The sequence below is a fragment of the Dendropsophus ebraccatus genome, chromosome 2, assembly GCF_027789765.1.
Source record: "Dendropsophus ebraccatus isolate aDenEbr1 chromosome 2, aDenEbr1.pat, whole genome shotgun sequence".
Lineage (NCBI taxonomy): Eukaryota > Metazoa > Chordata > Amphibia > Anura > Hylidae > Dendropsophus > Dendropsophus ebraccatus.
The window spans coordinates 118,542,556-118,564,396 of NC_091455.1; the positions used below are offsets into that span (position 1 = coordinate 118,542,556).

At 42.8% G+C, this 21,841-nt stretch overlaps 1 protein-coding gene across 6 annotated transcripts in view; it reads right to left on the bottom strand.

Moving 5' to 3' along the window:
• The window catches only part of LOC138783454 (dynein axonemal heavy chain 5-like), a 245,444-nt gene that overhangs the window by 136,378 nt on the left and 87,225 nt on the right, over positions 1–21,841 (bottom strand). For 5 of the 6 annotated variants that reach the window (XM_069958163.1, XM_069958166.1, XM_069958165.1 and 2 more), the window contains exons 27-35: positions 13,990–14,187; positions 13,446–13,526; positions 12,916–13,320; positions 12,709–12,827; positions 12,305–12,441; positions 10,543–10,705; positions 8,836–8,947; positions 7,066–7,194; positions 1,846–2,045 (exon numbers count right to left, since the gene is read on the bottom strand). In XM_069958163.1, coding sequence (XP_069814264.1) covers positions 1,846–2,045; positions 7,066–7,194; positions 8,836–8,947; positions 10,543–10,705; positions 12,305–12,441; positions 12,709–12,827; positions 12,916–13,320; positions 13,446–13,526; positions 13,990–14,187 — 1,544 coding nt within the window. The remainder of the gene's footprint in view (positions 1–1,845; positions 2,046–7,065; positions 7,195–8,835; positions 8,948–10,542; positions 10,706–12,304; positions 12,442–12,708; positions 12,828–12,915; positions 13,321–13,445; positions 13,527–13,989; positions 14,188–21,841) is intronic. The other variant, XM_069958164.1, reaches the window with a different exon arrangement.

Here is a 21,841-nt window from a genome sequence, read left to right on the forward strand (position 1 = left end):
AAAGGTTTGTGTATGTGTAAAGGAAAGCTATAACTAGACATATTAAAGGTGTGCAACAACATATAATGTCACAATAACTAGATGCTGCAGTATTTCAGCTATAAACAGTCATAAAATATGTTTCTAAAAAACAGGGACTACCCTTATCACTGTGTTCTTCCATCTGTCTATTGCATGCCATTAACAAGCATGCGTGCCAACTTTTGCTAGTGTAGATGATGGAATGGATAGCACATGGCAAACACTATGCATGAAGTTGATATATTTTGGCCTAATTTGAACATGCACATGCTTATGCAGTATTGTATTATTATACAGGTGGCTAGTCAATCTGCATGGCCATACAGTGAAATGCTTCATAAGCTGTATGACTGGATGGCATCATGTCCCTGCAGACACAGACACAAGAAAAATTCCACAGAGCAGAAATTGGGTCTTTTTACTCCCTTTAACAATATCCGTTTGTTGTCAACTAGCCATGACTAAGGGCCCGGAAAGCATTGGCTTTTCCTCTGTGTCCTATATATGCTGCCGCTGTAATAATGAAGTAGCTGTACGATTTTATCCATCATAAACTGTCTATATTTTACTCAATGCATCAAGAAATTACAGATAAGACCAGAGCCAAATTACCTAGAATGACTGAGTTCATTTTGAGCGTTCTTATTGTTTTACAATCTTGTGTATTTTCTCAGAGAACAAAAATAGCTGTTTTAAATAATGGTATTAGGTTTATAACTCAAGAGAAGTAAACTAGGTAAAGGGTGGAACTAGAGGTGATGGGATTGTCCAGGGACAGGTTACTGCTGAGATGACACATCACAGTAACCAGTAGTAGTGAAGAGTATTGAATAGTAGGGACCAGGAGACATCAGAATAGGAGCTACAGGGGTTTAGGGTAGGGGGGAATATATGTTCTATTCATTTTTAACACGCTGCTAGCCAAATATAAAAAGGATTTCCAGACAAATCCTTCACATAATAACCAGATTAAAAAAAAAAAACAGTTAAGTCATAAAAGATCCATCATAGTTAACTTAAAATGAGTTGCTTGTGTATACAGATGAAAAAAAATGGTTTTCCAATGAACTGGTGTCAGTCAGTTATACAGATTTGTAACTTACTGCTATTAAAAAATCCCAAGTCTTCAAGTACTTATCAGCTGCTGTATGTCCTGCAGGAAGTGGTGTTTTCTTTCCAGTCTGACACGCTGCTCTCTCCTGCCACCTCTGTCTTTGACAGGAACTGTCCAGAGTAGGTGAGGTTTTCTATGGAGATTTGCTACTGCTTTAGAAGGTTCCTGTCACAAACAGAGGTGGCTGCAGAGAGCTAGGTGTCAGACTGGAAATAAAACACCACTTCCTGCAGGACATACAGCAGCTGATAAGTACTGGAAGTTTTGAGTTTTAAAATAGAAGTCAATTGATTTTAAAAAAAATTCTGGAGTACCCATTTAACTGTATTTCTAAAATCCTAAAAAATAGAGAGACATGCCAAAATTTTGATTGGAGAGGCATGGCAAAAGTTTTGACTGCGACCGGTCGGGAGAAGTTGTGGCCAGTGCGGTCCTCTCCCGACTGTGTGTCATGTGAGGAAATGGTCATATAATGGAGGTCTATGGGGCACGTCTCTTCACACGGACACAGAGGGAGAGGATCATGCTATAGCTCAGACTACCGATCAGTCAGGGTCTTAACACTAGAAATTTCTTAATAATGTCATTATCTAGCCTTGCTTCCTTACTACTATAGCATACATAAAAATGGGCTTTTATTCTTGTGGGACAATACATGTACCCTGTTTGAAACATACATGGGTGTGAAATAGAGAAAATGTGTCACCTACCTGTTACTCATTATGGAGCCTAACACCATGAGACTGTCTTCCATCAGTGCAATTTTCTCAGATGTGTCAGATCCCTTCAGTAGAAGTTCCCCTCTTGACTTGAACTGGGCGAAGGTAAACACATGGGCGCTCCATTCGTTGATGACATTTTTTAGCTTTGCTTCGATATCTTTTTCTTTGACTGCACTGATGCATATGTCCTTTAACAAAGACATTACATTAAAAGGAGTGATACTTTTATTGGCTAGCCAAAAAAATATATCTTTGCAAGCTATTCTAGCATGTAGGCCCCTTCATCAATGACTAACAGACCAGCACAATATTTAAGAAATGTTACACTAAGACATTGTACATAGAGGGACACAGGGGTTAAAACTTTGCCACTGTGTATAATGCGTGAATAAAGATGCACCATTTCTTCACTACTGGATGCTGTTGGACCAAATCTGTATGTGATGTTCAGTGATCTCTGCTTGGGATTGGAGTATGTCCCACCTTTACTACAACGAGGCATTTTCTTCACACTCCTGTGACCTCCATTGTTGTTGGACATTTCTTTTGATGGTATGTCATAGAGAAATGTCAAAAGATTTGAACAGTCCAAGTCTGAGTGTTCAGACCTGTATAGGGAGAATGAGTGGGAGAGGTTGTGCTGTAGCATATTCCACTCCCACTCTGTGTAAGAAAAGAAGAGTCAGGCTTATAATGTAAGTCTATGGAGCCCAACGCGCTGCTGCATGATCCTGTTCCCGCTCGTTCCACCAATCGGTGTCAAAGTTTTTACCAAACAACAGTGACACTTTGTACCTGTCATTGTAGCTTTCAAAATCTAAATCAACAGTAGATGTGATATAAAGCTAGTTTGCAATTTACATTCAGTATTTTTTTTGTTGTTTTTATGGAAAAACACAGCAGGTTCTATATTCTATTTTTCAATAAGTCTAAACACAGGAAGTCCTGTGTATCCCAGACCATCTGAGCGCTCACAGAGAAAGCAGTAATGTGATTGATGGACACATTGAGCCGTGACTCTCTGTACTGGCCGGACTTCATGTGTTTAGTCTCTTTTTTTCAACCAGCACAAGACTACAAAGCTGCATTAAGGTGACAGGACCTGGATTTCTGGTAAGTATAGCTTTGTTTTACAGCATGATAACAACAACAAAATGAATGTAAATTGCAAACTTGTTTTATATCACATCTACAGTTGATTTAGATTTTGAAAGTTATAACAATAGTGAGACTTTCAAAGTGTCACTGTTGTCACTTTCAAAATCAACAATAGATGTGATATAAAACAAGTTTGCAATTTACATTCATTTTTTTTGTTATCATGCTGTGGAAGTCCAACCAGTACAGAGTCTCACAGCTCAATGTGTCCATCAATCACATGACTGCCTTCGCTGTGAGTGCTCAAATGGCCTGGGAAACAACAGACTTCCTATGTTTAGATTCTTTGAAAAACACACAGGAAGTGCCATGTTTTCCATAATAACTAAAAATAAAAAAAAATTCTGTAAACTGCAAATATGCTTTTACTGTTGATTTAGATTTTGACACTTAAAGCAATGCTCATATCTATTAACTGAACTACATTGGTGGTATACCACGGTGGACCTATTTTTGTGGGGCTTTAAAAGTACAGTAAACAGTTGTCAATATAGAAGTAGGACTAGTGGAAGTCCTAGTGGTAGTAGTACTAGGAGTAGTAGTAGGACTGAAAAATTGCAAATGTGAAGAAGGAGAATCCAACAGCATCCAATGTAATCAAGAAATCTTCAAATTTTTATTGGCTCACAAGTAAAATACAAAAACATTGCAAATGTCTGTGGTGTCCTTAACGTCCTTAACGTACATGGTGTGCACTTCACCAAGGATTTTATAATATTCTTTACCCAGCTACAAATACTTTCAGTTAGGATCCAAATATCGGAAATAATTATGTTTCGCTTTCTTTATGCATTTGAGGTAACGAGTAGAAGAGACCCATTCTGGGAATGTCTGGAGTAAGGTCAAGCCAGGTGGAAGTTAAAGGCATGTCACTTACTGTATATGCCACAAATGGAAAACCACACAGACCCTCTGTGTGTACAGAGGGTTGCAGTAATCCCATTTATTTGCAGTGTGGCCAGCTTGCCATCAGGTTTGACATTGATCTCAAAATCAATGAACATGAACATGAATCAATCAGAACATGTGAACCTACGCCTTTATGATATGTCAGAAGTTCATCTGTATATTGTTTAGAGTCATCATTAAGCAGGACATAGTATTTATATGCCTCGCTGGGAGGAGGGCATGTGGGAGGTCTTACAAGAAGTAGATGATGTGGAAGGGTGCGGACGGATGGTCTATGTAGTTTAGCCCCAGCTCAAATGATCCAAACCAGGAAATAAAGAAAATATGGGTGAATAGAAAACAGTCTTTGGTGGCAAGGGGACTAGGGTACGCTAAAGCTTATACGCCTGCATTTTTTTTAAAATTTAGCATAAAGTTGAACATCCTCTTTAATCTCCTCTTGGACGGTTCACTTCTTGTTGTATAGAAATCCACTATAGTTATTTAGTGGTTATCCAGGTGCTCTGCAGTAAAGTTTTTGTGAAATAGTTGGATCTCCACTGATCATAAAAGTCATGAAATATCCAGGGGATATATGAGGGGGATAACAGTATTACAGTCTCTAATCATCAAATCTACTTCCTAAAAATGTGGGTTTGATTTGGCAGCAGTGATTAATAATTTATTATAAAGTAGGCTGAAATAAATAATAGTGCCGGCTTGTGTTAGCATTATTATTTGTGTTCAAATACATTTCATGAAACACCACAATTTATTCCTTTGTTAATAGTTGTTTAGCACTATGACATGCGGATAGGTAAACATAATAAATCTAACCATATAATTTGGCCAACAAAAGATTGAGCGCCAAGTCCACTGCCAAGGAACCAATAAACAGTATTGTGTTCCAGCAGTAAATTGTCAATTCCTTTTAGTGGAAAACATGTCATAATAACTTGGCTGCAGTTCTAGCCTAGAAACTGTTTTAGCATTCATGTATAGTAAATAATGGCAAAACATTGTTAAGTTGCGAAAAGGTTACTTCTAGATGGTACACAAAAAGCATTTGCTCTGAAGAAAAGAGTTAGGTGTACACTGTGTTCTAGCATTATACATATGTGCCCTGAATGTCTATACAGCTGAATATTTCATTGTTTAAAACACACTAAAGTATTCCAGCTAAAGGCATTAAGAAAGACATTTGGCAAACATTCTGTGAATAGGTGCATATAGTTACATGAGATATAGCATATTAGTCAAGATATATGCTGAAGATAAGGCTGAGACGTAATGTTGGGACTTTGGCAGGAAGGTATGTGGTTGTTACTGTGATATATCCACAGGCCCATTTACCTATTCACTTTAATGGACTGAACATAGTCTACTAGTGACTACATCCAGTCCATTTCCTGTGTGTATACTTTTATTTTTCAGGAGTTAAAAGTGTGGTCTGCTACACATTCGAGTAACACCAATTAGAAGTATAATGTCAGGAAATTGACTGAATGTAGTCACTAATAGACTGTTTTGGGTCTATTATATGGCATACACCAGCAAATGATTAAGGGGTTCTAACCCTGCAACGCGTTGGCGTGTTTTTATCTTTTATTTTTTTTGTTTTCTGTTTTGTGATGTCCCAATAAAGCTACCATAATTTTATTGAAGCTGTGGATGGAATTTTTAGTTTTATACACCAGCAAACCTTTCTACCTGTATACTACACCACTTACTGTATGTACTGCAATTTCTACTACCTTCATGCCCTCACAACCAGAGTTAAGCTTCCATTTTGTGTACAGAAATTGAAAAACAAATGTGGTCACCCATATATTGTTACCACAAAGCCCATGTCTCCCTCTGTACATACAATGCTGTTTGTTTATATTGTGAAAGAATAGAACATTTTTAGACCTTATTCACACATCCCACAAAGTTCTCCTTAATTGCGGATCTGCAATCACAGATCAACTTAGTGCCCACTGATTTCTATTGTGCTATTCACACATTCTGCCTTTTCATTGATCTACAATCTGTTTTGTGAAAAAATAGTTAACCTCCTAGTGCGGATAGTGATCAATGATAGTGAAAAAAATGGATCAAATTTAAGCAAACTTTTTAATTTTATTTTTACAGTTCAACCTTTTTGAGGATGAGGATGCACTATGGATACAATTACTTGCCACTTTTCACAGATCACAATGTATAAATAGTGGAGCTATATGTGGACCTGAAAAATCACTGAACGTGTGGATGAGGCCTTTGTGTTGTAGAGTTTTCTACTTATATGTTGGATACATTCCAGTCACAGCCACAGGGTAATTTATTTTAAGTGCACAGGGCTATTTGCATGGCTAATTGAAGTAGAAAAAAAATGAGTATGCAGTACTTAAGAAGACAAGCTACGCAGAAGACACACAAATGAAGGGCTCCTGTGCTCATGTACTTTCATTTGTTTGATATTAATATTCATAAAACAATTACATCCCCACATGCTTACATTTATAGATAGCTATAGTTCAATCTCAATTAGTTTTGTTCCCTGTGAGGTGAAAAAGGAAATCCCACCTGTAGAGTAGATTGCTTCTCCACATCTTCACACGTGTACCTTTCTCCTATTACATTGTATGCTATGTTACCCACTGGCACTTCTGCCATCATGCACCACATCACACTGCCTGCATTTATGTGGAATGAAGCAGCCTTTATTTTACTATGTGGTCCATTTATTGTCCAAGATTTCCAATATATACAGGTGTTTTAAAATGCAAATAGTGGATCAATTTTAGTACTCTCTGCAGTCTGGGTGTGCCCCTAAAGTACTCTCGGCACTCACCAAAATTTATTACATGTTCAAGAAAGATCAATAGATTACACGTTTGGCTTTCGCCTTTCTCAGTCAGTGGATAAAAGTGCAACCCAAAACGCATCCTTACTGTATTTTTATGGACATGTGAAAGGAACACTTTACTAACTACATGTGGGATTGTTCCCATCTATGAGCACCACCATGGGTCAGAGTGCTGACTACTTTGTTTTGGCCCTGAAGTGCAGCAAGATATGGATATGCAGGCCACTGGGCTGTAAGCAGGGTCAGAAAAAAGCAAGGGAACTTATTGATAGGCTGATTCCTTACATTTTGCCAATTTAGTCTTAGTAACTAACCTCAATATCCTCTTTGAATTTTAACAAAGGTGCTTCCATTATATTCCTCAGGCAAAAGCTTTCAGACTCCACATCAAAACTGTGGCTAGTAAGTTGAGATATTCTTTCCCAATGTCTCCTCATCATTGCCTGGAGAAAGAAAAACAATTACACAATACCAACTATTACTATTACTTTGCAGAACAACACACAGTAAGGTAGTTAAAATGTCCATTTCAGATCTCAAAACGTCACTGTAAAAAAAACAAAAACAGTTGACATGCCAGAGAGGCATGAAAAAATGAAATAAATTAAGGTGGTGCCAGCAGATGGGGGCTGACCAGGAACCAGCTAAATATATAAAGAAAATACTCCGCAGCACCCCAGAAATGTGAAAAATTCAAGTTTTGTTTATTCCATCAAAAATGAAATCCTCGGCAAAAATGCAAGTACATGTTTGCCTTAGATTTTGTTTAAGATGGAATAAACTTTAATTTTTTCAAATTTCTGGAGTGCTGCAGAGTAGACAGACAGAATACAAATAGTTACAAATAGAGGTTAGTAAAAACTGATGACAACTGATTTTGTTTTATCGAAAAGCGGGACAGAAAGCCTGATAAGAACTGATAGCATTTTGCTATTAGTTGTGGTATCAGTTGTGGTCAGTTTCTGACCCAAAAAGTGAGCCAGATGCAATTGATACATGTGAACTAGGTGCTTCTCTTAATGTCTCTCATCTCCCTTGCTGGAGACAAATTTTACAGGACAGGCTCAGGAAAATTATTGTACAGAAAGACAGGGAGAGAAGTTTTAGCGGCTTGTTCTAGCGGCGACTATTGAAAGTTGGAACACCAAGACCCCTACCGATCAAATCAATTTTTTTTTTAAAGTTAAAGTCTTCTCAAGTAACAACGACACTTTAGAATGCAAGGTCTTAAAATGCAGGGTCTTTACAGTTCCCCTATAATATAGCGTCCAATCTAAAATAAAATAGATAGAATGTTGGGAAGTTTGGTTCACACATGTAAATAATGCCCCCACACAACAGTAACAACAGGATAGGATAAGGGCACTGCTTCCCCCCAGTTCAGCAAACCAGCTGGGACTTTAATAACTGCTTTGGGCAAACTATGGACTCCAATATAGAATATATGGTTCAATATAGTGTGCATCCTTGACGCTGGCCATTAGCTACCAGTGCTATACATTAGATTTAGTAATGGGGGATTTTAATATGACCTTAGATAAACAGAATACTTTAGTGAAATTCATGATAATTTTTGAATACAAAATATTATTATATTTAGGTAACATGTGCAACGTTAAAAGCTCACAGAACTGTTCAGTGTGAGATTAAATCACCATGATTGGCTGTGTTTTATAATAAGCAAACAGGTAATGACTGTCTGTTAATTCTAAGGCTACATTTACACGTTCCATAGGCTGAATGTAACCGCAGAACCATAGCTATGGACAGTACTATGTAAGTGCATCAATAGTTGTCTGCAATGGACTGCCCTATTCAAAAGGGAATAGTGATACGTGCCCTAATTGCGAGTCTGTACTAGGACCACGGCACAAACGATGGCCCTGTAACACATACGGATGAGCGAATGGAGCCAATGTATGGGTACTTAGTGCGGTTCGCTACTGCATGTGAACAGGTAACTGTAGCCTAACATAATAATATGTTTCCATATTGACAGGTATTACTGGTATCTTTGACTACCAATTCCCTGCACTACTTTAACCCCCTCACAACAACATTTGGAAGGAAAAGGGAATTCGTACTTTGTTTGACATCATTTCAAGTAGAGGGCAGCTCTCGCTGAAGTCATCAATCGTGGTCTTTAAGTCAATAAATGCTTGCCATTCCTTCAATGCTTTTGGCAGCTTTCGAATTCTAATACATGGAAGGAAACACAATGTATTAGTAATGACAAACATTGTTTTGCAGTATGTAAAGTTTTAATATATTTATTTGTAAAATCATGTAGACAGACTGTACAGAACAGATTTATTAACATCAACAAAATGCTATGAGAGCGGAAATAAAAGGGTGTCTCCAACAAAGGCTTTTCTCTTGAAGAAGAAAATTATGTAGATAACATCCTTTGTTCTTGTACAATTGGATGCAGTAATAAAACATTAATAATTATGATCAAAGGCAATGTCACAGTATTCACCATTGCTTAAGAGGTTTCTTCTAACAAAGCATGAGACATCCAAAGTTGTTATTTCTGCAGGATGAAATAGCGCACACACATAGCTGTCTTATGATGGTGTTAGACTGTGTACTCCCTAAAATATTTTCCTTATCATATTTGCTCATTTCACAGAAAGCAGTGTTCTGATAACTTTGCAGTGATATAGAGAATCTAGTTTGGCCTTCAGTAAATTCTAAATTTCCAGCAAATTCTCCCCAATGAAGGCTGCCATTTAAAGGAGAATTTTTTTCAAAAACTTCCAGAGAACGGGTGGGTAAAAAAAACAACTTGCACGTACTACTCTAGCTCCAGCGCAGGTGTGTGCTGTCCTCTAGTTGACTCCTGGTCTAGAGAGGGGACTTGGGACGTGTCAAGCCCACACAACCAATCAGCAGCTGTAGCAGTGTCCTGCTTCTGCCACTGACTGGCTAAGTGGGCCTCACTTCCCAGGTCCCCACTGAAACTAAAGCCCCTATTCCACGGGCTGTTAGGGCTCCTTTGCTCCTCGTTCCCCGCTCACTGGCGCCACTATTCCACACGGCAGCAGCGAGCGGGTCAGTCCAGGGGAGTGCGGGGGGGGGGCTGCCCAGGTGATCGCTAAATCATCCGGGCAACCCATAGCATGCAGCAGCGGTCTGCTGCTGCCGCTCCTATTTCACGGGGCGACGGCAGCAGATCATTGCTGTACGAGTCGTTTGTCTTTCAACATATTTGAAAGACATTTGACAAATGACGCAGCGATCAGCCGACATGAACGATGTTGGCTGATTGTTGCCTTCTATTCTACGGGATGATTATCGGCCGTGACGGCCGATATCGGCCAAATACGGACGATAATCGTTCTGGGGAATAGGGCCTTAGGAGCCCTATTACACCAACAGATTATCTGACAGATTTCTTTAAGTCAAAACCAGGAATGGATTTGAAAAGAGGAGAAATCTCAGTCTTATCTTTATTACCGGTTCTCTGTTTATAGTCCATTCCTGGCTTTGGCTCAAAAAAATCTGTCGGATAATCTGTTGGTGTAATAGGGCCCTTAGAAGTGGACAGCGACCGAAACAGAGGATAGCGGACACCAGCACTGGAGCCGGAGAGGTAAGTGCATGTTGTTATTTTCACCCACCTCCTCCCTGGTAGTTTTGAAAACAAATTGCCTGGAATTCTCCTTTAAGGCAGGCTGTTGTCTCTAAGTGACATGTCCTACCTTGTTAGAACGTGTACCTTGATTTCTCACCTGGAAAACTTATTAGACCAATAAAAGCCAGCAACAGTACTAACTTAAAATACACACCGATTTTGGAAGTCCAGAAGTTCACTGTTTATTTTTTCTATATCCAGATCAGTCCACAAGATCTCATAATATCCATTAATATTTTCAATAACTGCATTGTAGAGACCATACAGTTTCTGCAGCAGAGATAGTTCACGTTTAATCCTTTGCAGCTCAGGGTATTCTAAAAAAAAGTTAAACAACAGAAAAACAGACACTTAGAATTTTTTAACTATTTTGTGTTTAAAGGGTTATTCTGGTGATAGAAATGGCTTTAGAAATGCGTTAGGTTGTAAAGAAATAACAAACATAACATACTCCTCTGCCTTGATCTCCCGCAGCTGCCATCCCAATGGCACCTGGTCTCCCCTGCTCGACACTTCTTCTCTGATTTGACCCTGTGATTGACCCTGTAGGAAACGCCCACTCCAGCAATCTATGGCAACAGTCATGACTTGCCTCAGCCATTGATTGGCTGAGCAGGCATTTCCTACAGGGTCAACAAGTCAGACGAAGTGGGAAGGAGTGGCGACTTGGCACAGTGAAAACAGCAGCTGTCAGGGATTGAGGCAGTGGAGTATGCTTTATTTGTTATTTCTAAAGCATCCCCACTCCTTTGTAAAATAATTTATATTACTGGAATAACCCTTTAAATATGATACAATATGCAATGACACAAAATGATCCTAGCAACCATTGAAAGTTATTCATGTGATTCATATATCAGTGGGGTATACAAACATTTTGCTAATGGGCATCTTGGGTATCATGCTGATGTCAAAATGTGCCAAACCACAGACAGATTGCACTGTTATTCAACCTCTGTTTTCTGCTTACTTTCAGAATTTGCAATTCTCTAAAAGCTGAGTCCATTATTATAAGGCTATGTTCACACAACATCCAAAAAAGGAAAAAGGTGTCCACTTTTTGTGTTTAAAAAGACCTCTGTTATTGCATCATTTTTAAGTGACTTAAAGGACAACTCCGGCGGAAAAATTTTTTGGCTTATTTAACACACATTACAAAGTTATATAACTTTGTAATGTGGTTAAATACCCGGTCTGGCCCCCTTCCCCCACTTTCCGACCCCCGACCCAAACCCCGGAAGTTAAAGAATATATGCATTACCTATTACGGTCGTCACGGTCCTCTTCTCTGGTGTCGGGTGATGTCAGAGCTGGGGGCGGTCCGGGTCTTCTTCCTCCTCGGCGTCTTCATTGAGAGTGAATGGGAGAGAAAAGGCTGCTGGTGCACATGCGAACCAGCAGCCTTTTCATTGGCTGGAGCGCATCACATGGCTTCCAGCTTGCTCAGCCCTGATTGGCTAAGCTTGCTGGAAGCCATGTGATGCGCTCCAGCCAATGAAAAGGCTGCCGGTGCGCAAGCGCACTGGCAGCCTTTGCTCTCTCATGGACCCGGAAGCAAGAGACATCGCTGGACGGCGGAGGCAGGTGACGGTGAGGCGGACGGCGGGCGAATGGAGTGGCGATCGTAACCGGAGGGATGGTGAGTATGGTGTCTGTGTGTGTCTGTGTTTTTTTTTTTGGGGGGGGTCCCGCCGGAGTTGTCCTTTAAATAAAATGCACTGAAGTCTATGGAAAAACGGCCTTCTTTTTAACACATTGTATTGAATGACAGATGGGTGAAAAAGACGGCCGTTTTTCCATAGACTTCAATTCATTTTAGTCGATCCACTTAAAATGATGCAATAACGGACACAAAAAAATGAAGCTTTTTTCCTTTTTTGGATGTTGTGTGAACATAGACTAATTCTGATATTCACCTGTTATTTGGAGACCAAATAGCTCTTCTCCTCCAGAAAAAGTGATATATTTTCTCCATAATTCATCAAATTTAGCCTGAAACACTTGTAATCTGTCACTGGCTTCCCTAGGAGGAATCCCTTCTACTCCAGGACCACTGTGAAGAAATGAATTAGAGGTACATTAATAAAATACGTTGAGTTACAGATTAAAAATCCCCTCTTATGATATACCACTTCTGTTAAAGCAATAAAACAGCTCCACAGCTCATCTGATTTAGGAGAATTTAAAGATGGCATGTTGTTTAAATCTAGAACAAATAGTCTGATGCCACATGTAATGGAAAAATGTGCTTTAAAATGAGCCACCAGCTGTTCTGTAATGCCCAGGAAACCAAGAAGCAATGATCTACATTTTTACTTACGATAAATCATAGTCTTTATAAAACTCGGCAGCATCAACCTGGAATTTCTTGACACCATCCAGTAAATCTGTTTTCATCTCTGGTTGCACCTTAATGAGTAAATTCTGGGTCTGCACAACCTGATAAGGCAATGAATGGTTACTAAGATCAGTAGAAGGAATATAACTTCATACTTAACGATACATTCAGCAAACATGGTATCTCTACCTGTGTGTTCAAGTTCTTCCAGGCATATGCTAATCCATCTACCCGCTCAGCATTGCCATCTTGAAACAGAAGATCATATTTTACCAGAAGGCTATTGGACTCCTCAATGGGTCCAATCATCATGTCAATTTTAATTTCTGACTCTCTGATTTCTTTCAAGGCATCCATTGCTCCCCGAACATCATCAAGGTCATTAACTGGCCTGTTTAATCTCTTGCTAAGATTATCAATAAATGAATAGATCTCATCCATGTCCATAGCAGCCTTTTTATTTAAAGCTGAACCAATAGCTCTTTTCCACCTGCGGCACTCCTGGACTAATGCCATTTTCAGACAATCGGTGAAGAAGTCAACTGACCCAACAATGCAGTGACCTGGAATTTCATTGATTTGGGTTTCCAATTGCTATTAAAAAAAAAAAAAAAAAAAAAAAGAAAGGAAAAAAAAATATATATATATATGAAAATGGGGAAACATGAGAATTTATTAAATGATTTCAGAACTTGTTGACTGACTTTTATTTAACTTACCGAATAATAATTTAGTTGACTTCGAAATTCAGACATTACTGGGTTGGTATCAAGGAATTCTTTGACTTTTTCATCAACATCCTATGAAATTAAAAAGTACAAGAAACTGACATAACTCCACATTCAGGTTTAGAAGACTAGCACAAGAATAGAATAGCAAATGGCAAAGAAAGACTAGCAAAGGGCACTAATGCTGCTTAGAAAACCCCCAAAGTGGACGGAATCATTGTCGATATGGATACAAGATAAAAGGGCAAAGATCTATTGTTATTTTATAATGGCATCTGTCATTTGTACAACAAAACATTTGGACCTCAAACAGCCAGAAAAAGACATTGTGAGAACACAGCCTTAAACATTGTTTGTGTGGTATCTGTAATTTGTATATTAGCTATGAAATGATTCTATAATTTAGTATCTATACTATATTGGGCCACTATCATTCCCACAGTAGCACTGTTTTACAGCATCCTATTGGCACTGTAGATATTGTCACTTAAACGGCCGTTCCTTTCACACGCTGACATCCTCAGAATTGAATTACCTGATTCCATATCCCAGAAAATGTAGTAAAACTGTTCAGAACATCAGTTGCATCTGTTTTTAGTAACAGGACAATAGAGCTGAGGTTGGATACAACTTTGCTGACATCTTTATGCTCAGTGATTTGCTTATCTAATGGTTTCAGCACCACCATCTTGGTAAGTTCATCACCCAGATCTCTAGCAGCATTTTGCTCCAACTAGAAAACAATCGAGAACAGAGAAGTAAAACATTTCATCTGCATGAATAGATATTTTACAGCTCACAACTTCATTTTGAATTAAAATACAATAACATTTTCTCTTTTTTGCTTTTTCAGCTTGAAATGACTTCATCAGTACTTACTATTTTCTTCTCATAAACTGCAGCTCATCATATAAAAACCTGCATACATACTTAATGCTGTGTCAATGCCCTTCTAGTGACAATTAACATGATAGGAAATAAATCAGAACTTAATTGGGAAGTACACAGTTTGCTGAACAAAATGACTAATTGAAAAATGCTAAATTACGGCCTGAATAAATTCCTTTCCACACGAAAAATGAAATAATTGCCATAGATTATGCAAAGCCATCACCATGTGGCTTAATTCTTATGAATATTATTTTAAATTAATTCTTATAAAGGAGACTTAATGGAATAGTCGTTTAACTTCTGTTTTTACATATTTTGTATTCCCTTTACTTTGCTAGTTAAAATATAATTTGTATTTCAAGCCAGAGTCTTTGTACCCTGATGTAATGAGAACGGAAAGCTGCAGTAGATCTTTGCAAAAAAAGAAATGTCATCTACTTTACCAGCAAACAAGTCTTAAAGGAGAACTCCAGGCTGGGTGATTTTTGGCAGAGTGCTGAAGAGGGGGAGGATGAAAGAAGTAACAAGCTCTCACCATCCTGCAACTCCAGTCCCCAGGTCCCGGATGCTTCTGGGGACACGTGTTAGGCAAGCACAGCGTCAGCCACGAGCCACCGAGCCATCATTTAGTGTTAGTGAGTTAAAACAATGTTGTCATAGAGCAAGCTGCAGTGCTTGCTCCTATTTATGCTGTACCGTTCTCCCCGAAAAACATAATTATATTCCTTCATGTACTGTATGCAAATAAGAGCTAACTAGGCATTTGGGTGGTGTCTATGCGGACTGTAATCACTCCCCTCTGTGCTGTTATTCCTCCTCTCTGGGCCTGATTCCCAGCCCGAGATTCTGCTCCAAGATTCAGAGGGCGCCCAGTAAGAAGGGAGTACAGAGTAGAAGGGGGTAATTATAGCTCAGAAGCCTGGACTAGTAATGGGATAGACACCGCCCAAACGCCTAGTTAGTGCTGATTTGCATACAGCTGGAGAGAAATACAACTATTTTTCCCAAGGAGATGGTGACATATGGAAATAATCAGCATATATGGTAGGAAACACTGCAGCATACTTTATTACAACTTTAAACTCGTAACACTAAATTGTGGTGATTGGTTCCCTTTAATTCTCATACAAAACAAGCTGCAGATGTAAACGTTCCCATCAATCTGATGAACATTCTGGGGTACACAGAAATCGTTATATATTTTCAGCAGTATGAAAAGCTTTCACCATACAGGAGCTATGGTAACTGCTGCTATCTTTGCATCTTCTTGTCTAAAAAAAACTGGCCATGGGGGGGCGGAGCTAGCCGGCCATGTGAACGGACGTGCACAGAAGGAGCTCCGTCCATGCAGCCCTGAATAAACCTAATTACCGGGGCTCCCGCCGCCAGACCCGCACACTAGCACATGGGGAAGACCACCGGGGGACCCTCACCTACCCCGACTCCTGCGGCGCCACGGAAGAGCCGCCTGCAGACGCTGGAGCGCTTCTTCCCGCGCGGTGCATCTGGAGGCCGCGAATCCCGCAGCCAGCGCCAGCCACCCGGAGGACCAGAAGCCACTGACCCGGCCCGCTCCTCCAGCTTACCTCCCGCACCTCCACCGGACTGCCGCGGGACCCGGGCGGCTCGCTTCTCAGCGGTGAGCGCAGAGCCGAGGACGCGCTCAGAGCACCGGGAGGGAAAGCAGGCGCCATCTTGTCCACGTGGGGCGCCGGGCCCGGCTGCACGAGACGCAGAGCAGGTGTCCCGGCACCCTGAGACACCACCCCAGCACGCAGTAAGTGAGGCCCTGAGACTGGGGGACCCCCCCAACAGCCCACAATCTCCTGAGGGGACTCCAGACCCATCGGAACGCCCCCAAATCTCAGAGCCGGCGCCATCTTGGCCCCAGGGATCCCTCCAGGGACACACAGCACAGGAGGCAGCGGCTCCCACACAGCCTCCTATACAACCCCCCGTCTCGCAGTGGGACCCTCTGCCTGCCTCTCCCACCCCTTCCCTGCGGAGTACCCTGCACCCTGCTCTCTCTCTCTCCTGTGGGTCTGCACCTTCTATACAATATAACCTAGGCATGGCTGCAACACCCTTGCCTCCCAGAAGTGACAAATCACACACAAAAAACCCACAACAGAAATCCTCCCAGAGACAATCTACTAAAGCTAAAAATGGGGGCAATTCCCTTGCAACCACGCCGCCACATGAAACTTCTTGGCAACCTGGGGGAGACTCTGACTCTGACTCGTCTATATTTGGGGCTCAATCTCAGGGCAATGTTAGACAGCTTCTCTCTCAGCTCCCCACACGAAATGATTTCAGAGCCCTACTCTCGGAGATCAAGGCGTGTAGGGTGGAAATATCGGAAATCCGTAAAGATATCCAACATGTGTCAGACCGAGTAGAAAATCTGGAGGAGGAGCACGACGCCACCCGCTCCTACATTGCACAACTCCACGCTACAGTAGGGGTGCAATCTTCCGCCCTCAATGACATGCAGCGCCACATGGAGGACTTGGACAATAGGGGACGGCGCAATAACATCAGGGTCCGGGGGCTACCTGAGGCAACACACGATGAGGACCTCTCTGAAACTCTTGAGGCCATATTCAACATAGTCCTGGGAGAACCCTCCTCACACAAAATCAAGCTGGACAGGGCTCACAGGGCCCTCCGGCCTAAGCTGAACTCTGGCGTCCCTAGAGACGTTATCTGCTGTGTGCATGACTATGAGGTGAAGGAACGCATCATGACTAAAGTCCGAGCTATGAAGGATCTGGAGTTCGATGGAGCCCCTATTCAACTCTTCCCAGATTTGTCCTGGCTCACTTTGCAAAAGAGACGGCTTCTCCGTCCCCTCCTCACTACTCTGAAAGATAGCCAAGTCATGTACCGCTGGAACTTTCCATTCGCCTTGGTGGCTAGAAAGGATGGCAGATCGGCAACTCTGAGAGACCTCTCTGACCTTCCTGCCTTTTGCGAGACTTTTGCCCTCCCCATCCCTCGGATCACGGAATGGACTGTCGCTCATCCTCCCGCCCCTCCCGAGACTGTCTGGCACTCCACACAGCAGAAGCGGCGTAGATCCTCTTCTCACCCCTCACCTCCCCCAGCTCGCGACCCTGGAGGTTCCTCTTCCTCTCCTCGCTGATCTAGCGCCCTGTCTTCTGGGCCTATTAAGCTACCACCTGGCGGTGGGACTGTTTCTTCCTTTTATTGTTTATTGCTTTACATTAGGTTTTTTGTTTTGCTTCTACAGCTCTTTAGGCTGCATGGACGGGTTGCCAACCTGACTACCATACACCTTGATGCCTGTCCGGTTTGCAACCTGGTCTCTCCCTCCCCCTAGGAGCCTTATCCCTATGTTTTTTTTGATTCTACATTTATCTGTGTTTTGTAGGGAGAACCTTTTTTGGTTTTTTTGCTCCTTCCCATGCCCATTTTGCATGGGTATATGGCCTAGAGCCATAAACTTCCCTTTTTGGGATTTTTCTGGAATGTTTATTGCTCCATTGTTTATCTTTTTCTTCTTTCTGTGTCGTTTTTATGTACCTCCCCCCCTTTTTTTTCCTCCCCCTCCCAAGCAGCTCCAGGCTTCGAATGGACTTCCTGCCTCCTTGGATTACCTCCCGTGGTGGACCACCTGTGTCGTGGATTCGGGTGAGTTTTATGCTCTCACTAGCCTTATGTCCTACCTGACTTCCCTATGGCTCAGATAGTCACCATTAATGCCAAAGGGCTAAACTCTAATATTAAAAGGCGCCTGCTCCTGCAGGAACTACGCTCCTTGAGAGCAGATATCGCCTTTGTACAGGAGACCCACTTTGATGCTACAGCTAACTTTAACTTCTCTAAACACTTCTATCCACACGCCTATTCGGCCTCAATGGGATGTAAAAGGGGAGGGGTAGCTATTCTGATCTCCCGACATTGTCTTCTACAAGTGACTTCCTCCTACTCAGACCCTGGGGGGAGATTTGTGGTAGTAGAGGGGACCCTACAGGGTAAACCCCTCCTACTTTGCAATGTGTATGCCCCGAATCGCAGGCAAATTCCCTTTCTCCGAGGGGTGCTCAAGCGGCTTGCAACCTATCCGCCCTCCCCCAGAATACTAGGGGGCGATTTCAATCTTCCATTTTCAGATCAGATGGACAGATGCTCTCACTTAGGTATTCCCCCCTCTCATGATTTACGTAGGCTGTCGGTTGAATTCCGTAAACTGATTCGCCGACATAATCTTTATGATCTCTGGCGTATTGTGCACCCCCTGGAGAAAGCGTATTCCTTTTACTCCCACCCCCATCAGACACACACTAGAATTGACTATTTTTTTGGGAATATCCCGACGGTTCGCCTACTCCGGAAAGCAGACATAGAACCCATCTCGTGGTCTGACCACGGCCCTGTCCGCATCACCCTGGCCCCTATGCTCTCACCCACCCGACAGTGTCACTGGCGTCTCAACGAATCCCTACTTAAAACCCAAGTTTCCCGAGACTCTATTAAGCTATGTATCGAGAACTATTTCAGAGAGAATGAAGGATCAGTCTCCTCCCACTCAGTTCTGTGGGAAGCCCATAAGGCCGTCACAAGAGGGCACTGTATAGCACTCAGCTCTAGACTCAAAAGGGACCGCCAAGCTGGTATCCTAGAGGCTAAGCGCAATATCAGCACTCTAGAGGCCTCCATGTCTTCCCGTCCCTCGGTGAGCACCCTGCGTGGGTTGGTGGCGGCCAGAGCTAAGCTTAAGGATCTCTCTATCCATAAGGTAGAGCGTTTACTCCTATTTTCTAGACAACGCTTTTATGAGAAGGGGAACAAGGCGCACACCCTTTTAGCTCGTATGCTCTCTGAACGCTCGGCCGCACAATCCCCGCAGGCTCTCAGAGACGAACAGGGGAATGCCAAATACCACCCGGCAGACATATCCCGAATTTTCGAGACATACTTCTCTGCTCTTTATTCCCTCCCATCCTCCCTACCATCTGACCCAGCCGCTCGAGCCCAGAGGATAAGAGACTTTCTGACCACCTGCAATCTACCCACTCTAACCCCGGAGGCAATGGAACACTTAAATTCCCCAGTTACTCTTGAGGAACTGCAGGAGGTGCTGAAACATCTGCCCTCGGGAAAATCCCCGGGGCCGGATGGCTACACCTATCTGTATTACAAAACTTTCTCTGAACTCCTCTCCCCCCGACTGGTTTCGCTCTTTAATACCTATATGCAGGGCTCCCCCATCCCCTCTTCCATGCTCCATTCCCACATAACTCTAATACCCAAACCGGACAAAGACCCTTTGGACTGCTCTAGCTATCGACCCATTGCCCTGCTAAATACGGATTTAAAGCTTTTCACAAAAATCTTGGCCACACGCCTTGGGCTCTATCTACCGTCATTAGTGGATAAGGATCAAGTGGGATTCGTTATGGGTAGGCATGGGTCAGATAATACCAGGCGGGCGATAGATATAATTGATGCGGTCAACCTCCAAAACGACAAGGCACTGGTCTTGAGCCTAGATGCTGAAAAGGCGTTTGATCGCCTGGGCTGGCCCTTCTTAATGGAAGCCCTTTCGTTTTACGGGTTCTCCGGTCCCTTTTTGGCAGCGATTAAGGGCCTATATTCTCGCCCGACAGCATCCATTGTATCTTCGCACCAACGGTCGGGAGTATTCCCCCTCTCCAATGGCACCCGCCAGGGCTGTCCACTTTCGCCATTATTGTTTGTCCTTTGTATAGAGCCTCTGGCGGCGGCCATCAGGAGTAATGTAGATATCAGCGGAGTCACTATCAGGGGGAGGGAATACAAGCTGATGTTGTTCGCAGATGACGTCCTGTTGACCCTCACTAACCCACTCATATCCCTACCTAATTTGAATGAACTGCTGCGAGAGTTTGGGGTCTTATCAGGGTACAAGGTCAACACAGCCAAAACTGAGGCGCTTCCCCTCAACTTGCGAGCTGGAGAGCTACAGCACTTGCGGGTGACCTTTAAGTTTCGCTGGTCTACGGACTCTATCCGCTATCTGGGGATTCGTCTGACCGCGTCCTATCTATCCTTGTACCAGGCTAACTTCCCCACACTCTTTAGGGATGTTAAGGCCCTTATGACAAAATGGAGCAAGCACTACATCTCCCTCCTGGGTCGAATAGCAGCGGTAAAGATGACTATACTCCCCAAACTGCTTTACCTATTTGAAACCCTACCTGTCAGGGTCCCTATGCAGGAACTCAAGGCCATACAGGCGGCTATGTTTAGATTTATATGGGATGGGAAGAGGCATAGGATCCCCAAAACAGTGATGATGGCTAGTAAACTACAGGGTGGCTTGGCGGTCCCAAATATCACACATTATTACTGGGCGGCCCACCTCCGTTATATCCCTTCCTGGACTGCCTATCACGCTTACAGTAAATGGATGGCCATAGAGCGAAGGTGGCTGGCCCCCACCCATCCTAACTCTATCCTCTGGCTCTCTAGCCCAGCCGCCACCTTCCCTGATCCACTCCTTGGCCCTATCAAACATACGAGACACATCTGGCAGATATGCTCGGCCAAATTTAAACTTGCCTCTGAAGCATCGCCCTTAGTCTCATTCCTTCTTACTCCTGCATTTCCCCCTGGCATGCGGACTGCAACAGTCCGGACATGGGGGGAACATAATCTGTTTCAATTCGCTGACATTGTCAACCCACTAACCCGTACTCTGTTGCCTTTTGCGGACCTTTGTGGGAAATATGGACTCCCCCGGACTGAGCACTTCACTTACCTGCAACTACATCACTTCATGACTACCCTAATGGCTTCCACCACGGTATCAAGGCCCACAGCTTTTGAGCAGTTGTCTAGACTAGGTCCTAATATGCAGGGAATGATTTCTGATATCTATAAGATATTGGGCTCGCCTCCGGACGACACCCCGATCTCCCATAAATACATGGTGAAATGGGAGGCGGCTCTGGCCAAGACTATCTCTCCGGAGTGCTGGAGGATCATATGGGAAAGGGCAGCCAAAACGTCCATATGCACTACATACAAGGAAACCCAGTACAAACTGCTTATGCTGTGGTATCACACCCCCGAATTACTGAACAGACTGAATCCTTCCACTTCCCCCCTGTGTTGGCGTTGCCTGGGGGGAACCGGAACGGTTAAACATATCTTTTGGGACTGCCCGATCATTAAGCCTTACTGGGCCACTGTGTGCGGCATAGTGTCCAATGTTATACAGAAGCCCTTCCCGTGTGATCCTCTGGCCTGTCTCCTTAATTTGACCCCCAAGACTATTGCTAAAAAAGCTACCAAGCTTACACTGCAACTACTGTCAGCGGCCAAAACTTTGATAGCGCGACAGTGGAAGCAGACCCTACCCCCTGCATTGACGGACCTGATAGCTAGAATAAAAGATATGAGGACCATGGACCATCTCACGGCCTCATTGGCAAACCGCCTGGATGCCTTCGATGCAGTGTGGTCCCCATGGGATGCCTATTGTACAC